Source organism: Rhinopithecus roxellana, chromosome 6, assembly GCF_007565055.1.
Source record: "Rhinopithecus roxellana isolate Shanxi Qingling chromosome 6, ASM756505v1, whole genome shotgun sequence".
In the NCBI taxonomy this organism is placed as follows: domain Eukaryota; kingdom Metazoa; phylum Chordata; class Mammalia; order Primates; family Cercopithecidae; genus Rhinopithecus; species Rhinopithecus roxellana.
In genome coordinates, this window is record NC_044554.1 from 53135351 (window position 1) to 53151552 (window position 16202).

The following is a 16202-nucleotide window of genomic DNA, read 5'->3' on the forward strand; positions in this document are numbered from 1 at the left end:
ACAGATTCTGTTCTAGGCCACCAAAGAAATGGCATCAGGGGATATTCTCTTTAGCTACAGTACTTTGGCATGGCCTCCCACATGGCACCGGAAGCTACTGTCTACAACCAAGGGGCGTAGGGGAGTAGGGGAGTGAAGGGGGCAGGTAGAGCTCCCTGCTTCAAAGGGCTGGCCTGATGGGTCCCATTGGATGTGATAGGTCTCCAGTCTACACATATGTCCTGACAGAAAGCTCAGGTTGCCACCTTCATCTGCTTTGAAAATGACTTTAAATCAACTCAAAAGCTCCCCCTAGCCTCCCACCATGGAAACAATTATTGAAGGAAATAGATGATTTTAGGCTTTATTTAGGATTAATACACTTCTAAAATGTATTAGGATTGGCTCATTCCTGCATCACTTCATCTCCCACTCAGTAAAGTGAGTGCCATCACGATTATGGAATAATCGTGAAACCATGAGATTTATTAGCAGAAGGTAAACCACTGCAGAACATGAGCATGTTAAGTGTCATGAGGAATACATTCTTGCCACGTCCGGCACCCGTGACAGAGACACAGTACTTATGGTTCAGAACCTGGCTCCTTGTACATAGTGTGGGCCATGGACTGGTGGTATCAGCATCACCTGGGAGCCGGTTAGAAATGCAGACCCTTGGCCGGGCACTGTGGCTTATACCTGTAATCCTAGCACTTTGGAAGGCCCAGGTGGGCAGATAACCTGAGGTCAGGAGTTCGAGACCAGCCTGGCCAACATGACGAAACCCTGTCTCTACTAAAAATACAAAAATTAGCTGGGCAGGGTGGCGTGAGCCTGTAATCCCAGCTACTCAGGAGGCTGAGGCAGGAGAATCACTTAATCCTGGGAGGTGGAGGCTGCAGTGAGCCAAGATCGTGCCACTGCACTCCAGCCTGGGAGACAGTGAGACTCCGTCTCAAAAATAAAATATAATAATCACAAAAAAGAAATGCAGACCCTCAGGCTCGTCCCAGATCTGCTAAATCAAAATCTGCAGATTTAACGACTCCCGGGTGGTTCCCATGCACGTTAAACTTTGTGATGCTCTAACCAAGGGCCGTTGCCGCAGCCCATTGCCATTTTTCTGACGCTGCAAGTGTCGCTGTTCTTTGTTTTAGATTTCAACATTAGGGCTGTAAGGCGTTCTCTGTTTTGCCTCTTCCCTTGTCCCTGTGGCTTCGTGCTCTCTTGTCCTGTTGTGCTGTTACGGGGTCTGTCAGAAGGCAGAGACTCAGCAGCACCTCTGACCTCTGTGTGGCTGGAGGACTGAATTGATAGGGAACTCCTGAACTTACTCCTCGACAACTGTGGGTAACCCAACCCCAACAGACTTGGGCAAAGGGGAGGAAACCTTCCTCATGGGGAAAATCCCATTTCCAGTTTTTTACTTGATCTCAAAGTCAACCATGCCCTACTCCCTGGGTGAGATCCACATGAGGAGACTTTTTTTTTTTTTCCATAGTGAGGATGCATTTGTGTTAAGCTATTCACTTTTTTCCCTGTCCAACCTTTCCTCTGTGACAAAGGATGTGTACTCATGAAAAAGCTAGTTGGGGGTAAAATGGCTATTTTTTTTTTTTTTTTTTTTGTAAGCACATGATATGCTTTTCTTCTTGGAGATCCTCTGACTGCTTCAAGGAAACAATCCTCAACCTTGCTCACATAGCAGCGTGAGCCAATCAGCTGAAATAACCAGCACAGAATGTTCTTTTATCCTTAAGAGAAAAAGAAAGAGTAAGTTGTATTTTCATTAGATATTTATCATGGTTACAAAGCAGCTCTTCAAGAGAAGTTTTAAGAATTTGGCCTTCCTTCTAAGGCGTAACTGTGCTCAAATTATCCTAAAGAGAGGCTGTATATCAATCCAATCCAGTTTGTGATAAATTTACAACTGGGTTCTGCACAGCAGATTTATAACAACAATTAAGCAGAAGGAAAATGGGTCATAAATTTTGGCTGGCACAGTCCGGCACCAAAGAGAAGAAAAGAGAATGGTTTGGCCAGATCAAAAGTCAGTAATTTCAACATAGAACACTAAAGCTATAGAAGACACAATTTATATGAAAAGAAGTTGCATTTTTTCCTCTCTCATCCTTTCCAAAATTACATGAGAACACAATGAAGCATCCATATAACAAAGGTCTCTTTAAATAAATGGTGTGGTTTTTTCAGTTTTACGAGTGGTACAAATGGTACAAACCTCTTCCCACTCTTCCACTGTTGAATTTACTGAACGCACCTCCTTTTCCATAGACCAAGGCAACATGGGAAAAGAGAGACTTCTCCAAGAGATTGGGGGACTTGAGAAAGAAGATTTTAAACTGAATTTTGATGGTGGGACAAGAGAAGGGGAGGCCAGATAAAATTCCCAAACAAGATGATTTGAAAGAAAACACATGTGGCCCAGAAAGAATTAGTCTGGGGGCATGAATTAAAAAGTGGATTGAAGCCAGGCGTGGTGGCTCACGCCTGTAATTCCAGCACTTTGGGAGGCTGAGGCAGGTGGATCACTTAAGACCAGGAGTTCCAGACCGGACTGACCAACATGGCAAAATCCCATCTCTACTAAAAACACAAAAATTAGCTGGGTGTGGTGGCACGCACCTGTAATTCCAGCTACTCAGGAGGCTGAGGCAGGAGAATCACTTGAACCCGGGAAGTGGAGGTTGCAATGAGCCAGGATTGTGCCATTGTACTCCAGCCTGGCAACAGAACGAGACTGTCTCAAAAACAAAAAGAGATGAAACCAAACAAAAACAAACAAAAAAGTGGATTGTAACTGTTTTAGAAGCTGAAAGCAAAATCTATATCCTGAAAGGAGAAATGCAATCAAGGCTCTATGGGATGAGAGATGGGATGTTGCCAGACAGCATACGCAGAGGCAAATCCCCAATAGTGAAGAAGACCTTTGAGTATCCTTATATGCGCCAGGGGTTTAGAACTGCTAACAGTAGAGAATCTGAATTATTGACTCTCATGCCTGACATTTTCACTTCTCAAATGGTGAAGGATGCAATAAGGCAAAACTGCTGAGATGGACCGACTGGCCCTGCAGAAATCACAGGAAACTTGGGATGAGGTGGCCACATGATTTGCAAGAAATAGGCAAGAGCAGGCTGTTCCAGGCACTGCCGGACTTATACCTTCTAATTTGGCAAACTGGATTTTAAAAGTTCAGAGGGAAAGTGAGCATGATCACGTAACAGGAAATTGAGAAGTGAGAGCTTCTAATCTAGGGGCCACGGATTCTATGTACATGGGTGGGCAAACACACTGTTTCCTGGCTACCCAGAAGCCATTTACCCCACTTTTAGCAAGAGCGATTTGGGGACCCACCTCTCCTCCACTCTAGAGCTCAGTGGTTCGGGTAAGGCCTCACCTAGACACCAACTCCAGGGATGGGGCACATGACCCAGGTCTAAGCCAATCAGGGGATCATATTCCCTTGGGGTCCAGGGATTGGTTGAGGGGTGGGTGCATGACCCTCTTGAGGTCACTGAGATGTCAGGAGGCTTTTGCTGAGACTTCCAGGAAAGAGACTCTTGCTTCTTCCTGTTGAACTTGAACCTGCTCTCTCCTACCCCCATCCTCAGCCTATAAAGACATTAGAGGGATTCAAAGAAAACTTAGAGCAAGGAGTCATTGGCCTAGGGAAGAGGGTCCTCCCCACTCCCAAGCCAAGGAAGGGGGTCTTCAGCAGAGCCACTCATAGAGGTGGGGCATTCTCCTTGGCCATCTGCTCATGCAGCAGAATTGCTGATGTGCCCTCTTTACCTCTTAGAGCAAAGGATAAGTACTTGGAGAGACATGGCAGGGCGGAGGGAGGAAGAGAAGGGCAGAAGGTGGCCACTGTGGGTGTGGCCCAGTTGTGTGTTTCCCATGAGCTGAGTGGACACTGGGGAAGGCATGGAAGCTGGAGCCATCCAGCTGGTAACCTGCCCAAGATTCCCCACCAAGCAGCCTTGGGGCAGGAGCTGGTGGTAGGAGCTGGAGCCTGTCTTCCTGGCAGGGAATTATGCAGTGAGGACGTCAGACCTAGGAGCCCTCTGAATACGTCTTCCATCTACCCCACATTAGAAGTCCCCTGGGGAAGGCACTGAGGGCAGCCCCAGGTAGACAGGATTTGGGGATCCATTCACAGGCCCCACTCCTGTAGGAGAAAGAGAACCAGCAGGGGTGGGGGAGGAGTAGAAGGAAGGGGAAAAAAAAACAGACCACTCCTCCCCAGGGCGGTGTCCTCAGGCCACAGGTCAGCTGGAGCTAAGAGAACAGAAGAGCACTGGTTGGATTTGAGACTGAAGTTTTCATCTGGGCCAGACTGGCCTGGACTTTTTAATGCCCCCCAAAATGACCAGAAATCATTGAGATCTGTCCAAGGTATCATCATGGACAGGGAAAGGAGATTCATCAGAGCACATTTAAAGGAAAAAAATGAAAAAAACAAAACAAAACAAAAAGAACACCAAATGGTTTTAAGTTGGTACCTCACTGAGTTCAGACTGTTCAGAACACTGGTCACACAGCTGTCTTGAGACCCCTAGGGGAGATCTGCCTGAGAAGGGAGTATGCCCAGAGAAATTGGAGCTGAGAGATGGGGAGAGAGAACAACCGGGACAGGGCTTGAGCCCCTGAATCAAGCCATACCTGAAGGCAGCTCTGCCCTCTGGAGTTTTCAGTTATAGGGGTCAATAAGCTCCCTGAGACAATCAGGGCTGAGTTTTTTATCACTGTCCACAGAAGAGTCTGAACTGATGCCATGCACATATCTGCTCTTTCTTGGAGGAAGGGATGTAGCTCTCATCAGATTCCCATGGTGCATTGCTATGAAAGAAATTGCTTGGGGAGAAGAAACTCTAGAGGTCAAATTAAGCAATCTCATTGACAAATACAAGGGAAGGCCATCTAATGAGGCATGGGGATGCTCTACAGGGATGTCACAGAAGAGCTAGACCAGAACACCCTCGTGCGTAGGGCTGGAGCCCCAGAGTCTGGCATTAACTGGCACTCAAGAAATATTTGTTGAATGGAAACCAGCAGGAAAATTATAACAAGTCATACTTTACATGCAAATGTTCAGGAATATTTTCAGGAAAATATCTAATGTGTGAACATCTAATCTGCATTTCCATGTCCTGACAGATGGCCCATATTGACAGAGCTCTGATTATAGTAAAAAAAAAAAAAAAAAAAAAAAAAAAAAAAAAAAAAAATTAAAAAAATAAAAGAAGGAAAGAAAGAAAAGAAAAAAAGAAAACCTACCAATATTCATTGAGTGGGTGCCATGTGCAAGGCTATGCAAAGCAACATTATTGTGACTACCAAATGTATGTTTTGAAAAAGACAGCTGTAGATATTCCCATTTTTCAGAGACTCCCCTCCAACAACCAGCTATTACATACAGGAAGAAAATCACATTGGGGCTTGCATGGCTTAGGAGGGCTTTGAACCCTGCTTCTTTTCTTGGAAGAGGGATCTGAGCCCTTGAGAATCTAAGGCTGTCTTCTCAAAGTGGAACCAGGGACCACCTGTATCAGAATCACTGGAAACATTTACTTAAAACGTGGGTTCCTCAGGAGGCGGAGGTTGCTGTGAGCCAGGATTGCACCACTGCACTCCAGCCTGGACAAGAGAGCGAGACTCCATCTCAAAAAAATAAAAATAAAATGCGGGTTCCTGGGCCCCAGCCCAGACTTATGGAATTAGAACCCCCGAGGTCAGGACCCTGGAACGTCCATTCTAAGCAGTCTTCCCTTATGGTTTTATGCACACTAAACTCAAAAATTTGACCTGCTGTAATCTGTTTATTTGACCAAGGGGTCTCAGTGCCTTGCAACATTCTGTACAACCCCATAATAACATGTGGTTCTTTTTTTTTTTTTTTTTTTTTTTTTGAGACGGAGTTTCTTTCTTATTGCCCAGGCTGGAGTGCAATGGCACAATCTTCACTCACTGCAACCTCTGCCTCCTTGGTTCACATGATTCTCCTGCCTCAGCCTCCTGAGTAGCTGGGATTACAGGCATGTGCCACCATGCCCAGCTAATTTTGTATTTTTAGTAGAGATGGGGTTTTACTATGTTGGTCAGGCTGGTCTCGAATTCCTGACCTCAGGTGATCCACCCACCTTGGCCTCCCAAAGTGCTGGGATTATAGCCTTGAGCCACTGCGCCTGGCCTAACATGTGGTCCTCTGGGAGGAGAAGCCCTGCTCCTAGGCTGGGGGCATTGAAGGAGGCCAGGGTGTGGTGAGACAACACCCTCCTTGAGGTCATGGCCAGTGAAGGCCATGCCAGAGGTAAAGGGCACATGCGTGAGGGCTTTTGAATGGAAACACTTGCTGTGTCCTCCTGGCAGATTGACATAACTGGATGTGACTATGGTTATAGCTGGTGGGACCGACTCCTGTGGTCCCGTGGCTCTCTAAATGACACCACACATTCTAGACCTGATTATCTGCTGCCTTCTACTGCCCTGCAGGCCTGTGTTTGGAAGGAAGATATTATTTCATAGACATAACATTGCTTCTCAATTGGTGATTGAATTCCTGCAAGATGAGGATCTGACTTCTGTCTCTTAGAGCTTCTGCCCCCTCTCGTAGCCTCTGCCATGTCTACTACACTGCTGGACACCCATTAGATGCTTCAAAGCCCTTAATTTGAAGTGTTTTCTGGTTTACTGAGACCAGAGTGCTGGGCTTCCCTCCAATGCCTTCCTGGGACAGCATGCTAAGCTTCCTTTGAGAAGTCACCTTCCTGAGTTCTCAGTCATGAGACTTGAGCATGATTGACCTAGGGCTGGAGTCTGATTGGTGTAAGCCTATCAGGGACCCCATTCCCCTTGCTGCAAAGGAGTTGATTCAAGAATGGGCAGCGGGCCGGGTGTGGTGGCTCATGCCTGTAATCCCAGCACTTTGGGAGGCCGAGGCAGGCAGATCACCTGAGGTCAGGAGTTCGAGACCAGCCTGACTAACATGGTGAAACCCTGTCTCTACTAAAAATACAAAATTAACCAGTTGCGGTGGTGCATATCTGTAATGCCAGCTACTCGGGAGGCTGAGGCAGAATTGCTTGAACCCTGGGAGGTGGGGGTTACAGTGAGCCCGGATTGTGCCATTGCCCTCCAGCCTCGGCAATAAGAGTGAAACTTCATCTCAAGAAAAAAAAAAAAAGTGCAGTGACCTAAGCATTCTCATCAGGGTGACTCTGTCTGGGAATTTTAAGCCACAGACCTTCTCTTCTCCATTGGTTACAAGCAAGGAAGTGTGTAGTCCCAGACACTCTTGACAGGCTTCTTGGGGCTTTGAGAGGACAGCATGATGGAGTATGGGGCCAATATAAGAGAGCACAGCCAAGAACTGGGGAGAGAGAAACGGACCTGTGCACCAGTTTGAGACCTAGACAGAGATTTGCCTGGAACCATATCTATTCCTGAGCTGCTCAATTAAATGTACTCAGAAATACACATTTATGAGTCTTTTTGTTTGTTTTTACTTTTGTTTTTGTTTTGCTTAAATCAGTTGGGTTGGGGTTCTGTTATCTGCAACTAAATGCATCCTAATAGATTGCCTCCCTTTGAGCTCCTTTTACTTCTTTTGCACTAATGTCCCTCAGTCACCGTTGGTCCCTCCCTCTCCCCTTTCCTCAATTTAAGAACAAATACACAAACCACTGCACATAAAACAGAATAAGATGGGTTACAGGGTTATTTGAATTCATGGCTTGTTGAGATTCCATGCCCAAAGTATATTGATTAATGGATCAATGTCAATCTGGAGGGAAGTCCTGTCCTGTTCAACATTTTAATCAATGACTTGGATGAAATAGGAGACATGCTTAGTAAGTCTCAGATGACACGAGGCTGGAGGAATTGCTAATACAACAGATGGCAGAATCAAGATTCAAAATTATTTTGACTGACTTGAACAGTAATAAGGATAAATACAAACTCTTACGTCTAGGCTCAATAAATCAATTGTGTAAGCAGGGTTTGGAAAGGCACAGCGTGGCAGTTGTCATAACTACTTAGAACTTGAAGTTGACCATAAGCTCATGTTGAGCCTAAAGTTAAGACAATTAATTAGTAACACAGTGAATGCAGTTTTCAAATATTAAAAAACTGCTGTGAAGAAGAGACACTGACTTTGCCTTTACTTCCCCAGTAGAAGAAAAAAGTAGAATTTCCTGGGAAGTGGTTTTCAGTTCATTGTATGAAACGTTTTTTAATGGTTCCAGTAACAGAACAGACCACCTTCCAAAACTATGAATGTAATAGCAGTTATATCAGAATGTAATAGCAATCATATCAGAATGTAATAGAAAGGATTCCATTGTGGTGGTCTTCCTTTTAAAGCACAGATTTAAAAAATGAATCTCTTTAACAACTCACAAGCCAAAGTTATACACACACAAGCATCCAGAGGAAAAAATGAGGTGATAAAGTAGTCTTGCCCAGCGCCCTCATTAGATCTGCTACAAGAGATCAAGAGGGGCCTCATCTAGAAGAAATGCCCAGAATCTGGCCTGGGCGCTGATGGGCCCCATCTTCCCTTATTCCATTTGTGAGCCTCCTCCTCAGCTTCCAGTCTTCAGTCCAGCTTCAGCTTGGCCTGTCCTTTTGTCCACTCCTGCCTTCCAGCTTAGCTCTCTTTTCTGGCTCACACCTGCCTCCCTCTGTTTGGCAGCTCCAAGTCAGATATTGGGAAGCCATAACTCCTTCCCGAACCCTGCCCTTTGGGCCTGACTCCTTCCTGAGCTTCCACAGCTTCTTCCAGCCAGGCCTGGCTTCATGGACTACCCCAGGCAGCGAAGGTGCACACACACTTTGTCTTTTTGTTGTGACTGTTGTTCTCAACATTCCATTTCACTTGCTAACCCGGAGAGCGGGAGAAGCCGAACAATGACCCTATTTCATCTTATCGGCTTAGAATGTGATATTAGCAAGTTATTAAAAGTAAGTTTCACTTCCACAAACACAAAATCAATCGTCCTATGGATATCCCATGGGTAACTGGACCCAACTTGTACTCACGTGTTTCTCCTTAAAAAGGTCCACCTCTCTCAGAAGCTTCTCTTGGCAGGCAGGGTTGGTGGCCAGTAGGTAGGTGGCAAAAGAAAGTGTGTTGGTGACGATTTCATAGCCAGCGATGAGGAAGATGAAGGCCTGGCCCACAATCTCATCCACAGTCAAAGGCCTGGCCATGGGCCTGGGCCGGTGTTGCCGGGAAGGGTTCGGCTTGCACCCGGTAGAGGAGAAGACGTCTCTGACGATGTCGAAGTCTTGCACGCCCACGGGACTTGCAGAATGTCGGGCATCCAGGACCATTTGGAGGAAGTCCCTGCGCCTCTAAGGGACGAAGGGAAGAAAATGCACATTTTGACCTTACAGTCATGCAAAGTGAGGCTTCTTGGAGAACAAAGGAGGAAGATACATGGGCATGGGCGTAGCTTTTGAAGAGCTCAGTAGGAACAAGGTTCCTCATTGCTGGGTTATCTGGGACGGTGAGAACCTGGAAGCCACCTGAATGTCCCTTAGTATAGCACTGGTCAGGCAGGTTCTGGGGCACTGAAGAGCAGCCTGGGCTGCTGCCCTGAGCAAGGCAGAGGCCATTCTATCTGGGCTAATTTGAAAGTCATTGAACCACTCTGGTAAGTAAAACAAAGCAGGTCATAGAACAGTATGCACAGTGGCTCTCATTTCTGCAAGAACAGCAAATGTACTAAATGTATCATCACCTATATCTGTCTATGCATAGAGAATTTTAGCAATGTCCCCACCCAACAGTTCATAATGAGCTGGAGGAGGTGGGAAAACCAGGAGGGGGGCTTTTATTTTTTGCTTTATGCATTTTTGTACTGTTGGTTGGTGGTTGGTTTTCCAACAATAAAACAATGAAAACATCACATAGATTTAAAACCAAGCTTGTGCTGTACTGCTCACTTATGTGCAGCTTAGAACTTAGATGGGCAGCCACCAGTTTTACTCACACAGTAAAAAGTTAACAGAAGTGGGGGCAAGGGGAGGGGACTAGTTTGGCGGTGCCTGTCTTCAAGGTCTCCAGGCTTTGCCTTCTTCATCCCCTAGCCTTCATATCAGATCTTCACATTGGTTCCCTCTTTTTCTCAGTTATCCCCTACCCCCATTTAAGTAGTTAGAACTTTCTTTCCATTTTCCCTACCTTCTTTATCAGTCATTTGCATATTCTTCATGTTTTCACTATTACTCATTGTAACAATAGGAGTGTTTCTATATTGCCTCTGTGTTAACAGAGCCTATTCCTAGAACATCCCTTCTTTGAAATTCTCTTTAATGTCATGAAGGACAGCCAACACATTTCCGTTTTCTAAAGTTTATGGGACTAAAATGGCAAAAGGAGAGCATCAGAATCACCAACAGAAAAATATTAGAATTTCATTCAAAGTACTGTGCTAGTTGCAGCATTTTCTCAATTCATTGGCCTCTGAATTTCGATTGCATTAATAATCTATGCCACACACATGAGTGTCTGATTCCATCTTTTTTTTTTTTTTTTTTTTTTGAGTCTTGCTGTGTCGCCCAGGCTGGAGTGCAATGATAATCTTGGCTCACTGCAACCTCTGCCTCCCAGGTTCAAGTGACCTTCCTGCCTCAGCCTCCCGAATAGCAGGGATTACAGGCGTGCACCACCACCCCCGGCTAATTTTTGTATTTTTAGTAGAGGCGGGGTTTCACCATGTTGGTCAGGCTGGTCTCGAACTCCTGACCTCAGGTGATCTTGGCCTTGGCCTCATGATGATTCCATCTTTTAAGATTGTTGTTGTTTCATATGTGTTTGCTTTTTCTCCTCCATAAGATTATAAGCAATTCCAGGGCAGGTCCCCACCCTCAGCCCCTGACACTGTGCCTAGTTTTGTGCTGAGCACATGTTAGATGTGCAGTCCATGACTCAACAGATAAAAACGTAATGCAGTACATGCATTTGGAGGATGGGTGTGTTGAGTTTGATGACAAGTGCATGCTCTTTAGAGCAGGGATCTTGGATGCTGACACTTTTGCAGCTCTACTGTGCCCCAGCCTTGTGACTTTGGAAGGTGCCTACTGGGATCCTAGCAGTGTTCAAGGTTAAGACTACAGGCACCACAGACCTTGAGTCTAAGGAAGCAAGGCCTCAGCTTCCCATCAGCTTGCTGGGTTGCAGTAGCTAAGAAAATGGTGAAGGGTCAGGGGTAGTTGGTGGCTTCATTCCACCCTGGCCCTGCTCGTTCTGATTTTCAAACGGCTTCCTCAAGCGCTGGCTTTCTCCAGCTTGCTTTCTGCTGCTTAGTCAATGTCTGGTTGCTGGTATGGTCCCACTACTGGCCCTGCTTCTATGGAGCAGAGCTGGGGCAGGGTCAGGTAAGATGGCACGCAGGGGAAGTGAGCATCCTCTGCTCCCTTAGCTCTGGGATACCAGCACAGGACCCCAAAGACCCCCAGACCTCTTAGTCAGTCCCTCTGAAACTCCTCGGGGTGTGATACCGTTGTGGTCCCTGAGGGTTGGCTGTGGCTTTGCTGAGGTGGTATAGGAGGAATGATGGGAGGGAGGGCACAGCCACCTCTGCACTGGGTATTTTTCCATGGGCAAAACTGCAGCCAGCATCCTTTCCTCTTATCCCAGCCCAGACAGGCTGCTAAAGGGCTGTCAGAGTCTTGCAGAAATCTGTCTTAACTTCCAGCTACAGAGGCCAGAGGAAAGGCCACTCTCCAGGGCCCGTGTGCTGGAGAGGAACATTAGTATAGATGAGTTTCTTTTCTTCACACTGCATCAGGGAGGCTATCTGAACGCTGCCCACTGAGGACTGAAACGGTGCTGGTTTATGGTCCTATCCAAGGAAAATACGCACCCTGATAGATGTAGGTGTCTAATCCACCCATCGGCTAGAGCTTAGAAAAATATTTACCTTTTAACATCTGTGCCGCATTTTCACTGCGCAAACACACATCTGCTTGATGGAATGTATACAGACTTTAGATGGTTTTAAAGCAAGTTTTCTTAGTAACCGTATAGCTCTGTCTTGACATGGCTGTCCTGGATTTGTGGTTGGGAGGCTTTTCTCAGATCAGCTCATTGTTTGAAACAAATGGCACTAGAGTTTATAAAAGGAAAAGCTCTAGGCAATCCCAGTAATTGGATCTTTAATAACCTCTCACCTCTTAGTAAGTCATTCAGTGCAACAGTTTTAAATTTTTTAGCCTGATTCCACAGCCAGGCTAGGGATGCGTGTGTGTGTGTGTGTGTGTGTGTGTGTGTGAACACTCTCAAAAGGTGGCCCTTCATAGTGATGTTGAAGGTTGAAAATGGTTATTTGTTTATCCCTCCTCCCCCGGCTTCAACCTCACTCTGCGGAGACGCATGAACCTGGATCAGAATGTTCTGTCCTTTTAGGCCTCAGAGCCGGGCCAGGGATACCAGTTAAGCTGCTTCTTCCCACACCTCCAAGGACATGTGAGTTGAGTTCACAGTGGTGCGGGCCGAGGGGGCTGCAAGCTTGCCTCTACCTTCCCATGCCTTCTGGATCTAGACACGTTTGCTGCACAGTTCTCAGGGTGTGAAGCTGCACAGGGCACGGTTGCTGCCCAAGGCTGCCCAGTGTATCAAGCCACTAATTGACCCGTGATTTCATTCCAGGCCAATGCCTTCACAGTTGGACCTCGCCAATTCCTCTGAGCCATCCAGTCTTTGAGACAACCCTTTTAAAGTTGCATCTTGCACGAGTCAGCTAAGGAAAAGCCATTTCAGCCCTGTTTTTCCTTTTTAGTAACTTTCTTTAATGTGACAAGGGCTTTAAAGCCCAGATTTACACATGCATACGCATATCCAGTATTGAAATGCCTTTCTTCCCACTGAAAACTCCTCTTTCTATTTTAACCAAGTTCAATCAACAAATATTTACTTGATTCCTACTATGTGCCATGCATAGTGTAAATCTGCAAGGAGGAAAGAAAATGCTAGGTCTCACATGAATCGTGTGGGGTTGATTGACAGTTGCCGAACTCTCTAATAAGCATGCTGTTCATGCTGGAACATGAAAACCCATCTTGCTGGGTTTTCAATATAAAGAATGTGCTCATGAAAATTGCATGTGGGCACATTTACCCAGAAAATTCTTCTGGGCTGCTCTAACCTGTGCTTAGGGTGATGCTTGCACTAGAGAGACAGTTTTGGGGGCGGCTTTAATTCTACCCGTCCGTGTCAAAGGACGTACACATTGCTCTAGGCTCCTCTCTGCCGTCCCATCCTCCCTTTCTTGTCTGACCTTCCTCAGCCTTCCTCTGTTCTCTCCACTGTCCCTGGAAGTTGTAAGTGGTGGATTGCTGAAGGACAGCACGGTGTGATGTGTGGGGCTGAGAGGGAAGGGAAAGAACAGAGACAGTGATGCCAAAGTCAGCTCCATTCCATTTCAAGGCTGTGTCCTATTAAAATACGTTACCTCTTCGGCAGCTTGCTGGTCCCGCAAGGCAATCACATTCCTAATGAGTTTGTTAAAAAAGCCATTCAGTTCATCTCGGTTCTTATTGGGCAAAATCCGGGCCAGTGGGACCATTATGGATGGAAATGATACTTGAAAGAGAAAAACAAAAGTGGCATTGAAAAGGGGGTGATAATAAACCAGGGCCATTAGACGCCTGTTCCTGGGAAGAGAAAGCGGGCCTGGAATTGGAGCCGTTTTAGAGTCCTGCCTCCCCGTCACACTGCTGCTTCTGAGAGCAGGGTGATGTCTCACTCCCTCTCGGTACTCCTCACCATTCCTGGCACATAGTAAGCACTCAATAAACATCTGTGCAATTAATCGAGTCTGCACTTCCATCTGGCCCTCAAGCGGTCAAGCTCACCCTTACAAATTAATGTTTCAGGTCCCGGGGATGGAGCTTAAAGTCTTCGTACTTCATCAAGAGAGAAAGGATTACAGGCTGTTTCAAGCCTTAGCAAGTGGTAGAAGCTGATTTACTTTTTACAAACTTTCTGGTCATTTGAATTTTTTTCTTGTGGATAATTGTCCTCAGAACGACCTCCTGAACTGTTCCCAAGAGCTGCCACTGCAGCTGCTGACAAGGATACTGGCTGTTGCTGCGGTGGGTCCCTCCCTTGCCGGCCCCTGGGTGCAGCGTGGGCCCCCTTGCTGCCATGTGCTGGGGACTGGGCTGCCAGGGTCAGGGACGCTTCATCTCCCCTGGAGAGGGGAACTGGCTGGGTTCAGCTTCTCAGTTTCCATGGTGGATTCACCCTGCACCGGGTTCTATGGGAGCTGGGCTGGGGAGAACATCTCCAGACACACATGCTCTCAGAATGCACGGGCCTGTTTTCAAGAGCCAGAGTCCAAACCAATGCGACACAGCAGCAGGGGGGCCCTGCAGAGGCAGAGAGGAGGAATAGAAAGGATGGCACAACCGAGCCATCTGCCCCATGGGCCTGGGCCATGGTTGAGGGACAAGGGGCAGATGCAGCCTGGGCTGCCTCCAGGAGCGGTGGAAAGGGTGAAGGAAGAGACTGCTGGACACTCAGAGTGACTCTGCCCACAATTTCAGGGTGGAGCCAGTGGGATGACAGGGACTCCAGTGGACATTGGCTCAGAAATGGGAATGAAACTGGTTAAGAAATGAACGGAATTTACCAGCCCAGCAGAATGGTTAGAAATCATGGCAATAATCAATACCAATCATAACACGTCAATGCTCCTATAAAGGCAAGAAGACGCTAGAATTGGCCAGAGGGCAAAAATCTCACTTCTACAATAAAAATAAAATAAGGCCCAGTGCGATGGCTCACGCTTGTAATCCCAGCACTTTGGGAGGCCAAGGTGGACGGATCACCTGAGGTCGGGAGTTTGAGACCAGCCTGACCAACATGGAGAAACCTCGTCTCTACTAAAAATATAAAATTAGCTAGTCGTGATGCTGCATGCCTGTAATCCTAGCTACTCAGGAGGCTGAGGCAGGAGAATTGCTTGAACCCAGGAGGCGGAGGTTGCAGTGAGCCAAGATCGTGCCACTGCACTCCAGCCTGGATAACAAGAGCGAAACTCCATCTAAAAAAAAAAAAAAAAAAGTGAAAAATAAAATAAAATAAATAGACCAGTCCCCGTGCATTGGGTAACCTACTCCTCATCTACCATGCAGGATTTCTGTGTGTTGGACTTCAAGTGGAGAAGTCTTGTGAAGAGGATTTTGCTGGAGGAAAGAAAGATGCCCTAGGAAATGAAAGGCTTTGGGTTCCAGTCTCAGCTCGGCCTTTCTAGGCCTGTTTCTCACCTGAGAAATAGGGACAAGAAGATTTTTCTCATAGGGTGATTATTAGGACTAAGTGAGGCAATGCACACCCAGTGCCTAACACGGTGCGTCCCCACTGTTCTCACCATGGCGGTGGACCACTTACCACCAATGCCAGGGCTATGGCATTGGGAATAAGTGTCTCTGGGCGGGTGGCAAGAGGAACCCGGTGGCTCCATAAGACAAAGCCTCTGCAGGGGAACACCCCTAGTGCCCTTTCCCAGTGGCAAGGACAGAGCCCCAAAAGCCGCCCCAGCTGTCATAGGGTCTGCCCAACTTGCTGGAGTCATCGCAGCATCCCGGGCTGCAGCTGCACTTACAGAGTAAAACCAGGATAGGTCTGGGGATGCAGAATTCGAAGAAACGCTTGCAGTGTTTCACAAAGGGATCCTCAGGGGCCTGCTGGGAGTCCACCGGGGTGCCGAAGGCGACGCTGGCAACCACATCTGTGGTGTAATTGCAGTAGCACCTACGGGAGATGGGAACACAGGGATCTGAAAGGACTCTGACAGGGGCTACCTGCAATGCCCCACTCCAGGGGAGGAGGGCCTGAATTGCCTACACTGGCTCGCCCAGCCCTGCAGATGTGCCTGGAAGGAAGAGGAGCTTCTGCAGATCTGTGGTGAGGTGGAGGGAGAGGGGCTCCTGGATGGGGCACTCTGAGCAGTGACAGCAGAGCGCGGGAGGAGACAGGAAGACCTGGCAGCCAGCTCATCTAAACAAAGACCTAGGAGGGGAGGAGGGCACCGCCTCTTCCACCTTTGAGCTTCAGGCAGCCGCGGTCAACCAGAACACAGCCAAGTACTAAGAAGGACACTTTACATTTTCCTCCCTAGGAAGGAGAGCAGACAGGTAACCGAACGCCTATATGCTGTACTCAAAGCTCTGCACAGCCCAGCTCAGGC

The 16202-nt window shown here is 47.2% G+C and overlaps 1 protein-coding gene across 2 annotated transcripts in view; it reads right to left on the reverse strand.

Annotated features, from left to right (window-relative positions):
• TBXAS1 (thromboxane A synthase 1) overlaps positions 1-16202 on the reverse strand; it is a 194142-nt gene that overhangs the window by 50978 nt on the left and 126962 nt on the right. For both annotated transcript variants that reach the window (XM_010356280.2, XM_030932329.1), the window contains exons 7-9: positions 15618-15766; positions 13461-13591; positions 9043-9357 (exon numbers count right to left, since the gene is read on the reverse strand). In XM_010356280.2, the coding sequence (XP_010354582.2) occupies positions 9043-9357; positions 13461-13591; positions 15618-15766 (595 nt within the window). The remainder of the gene's footprint in view (positions 1-9042; positions 9358-13460; positions 13592-15617; positions 15767-16202) is intronic.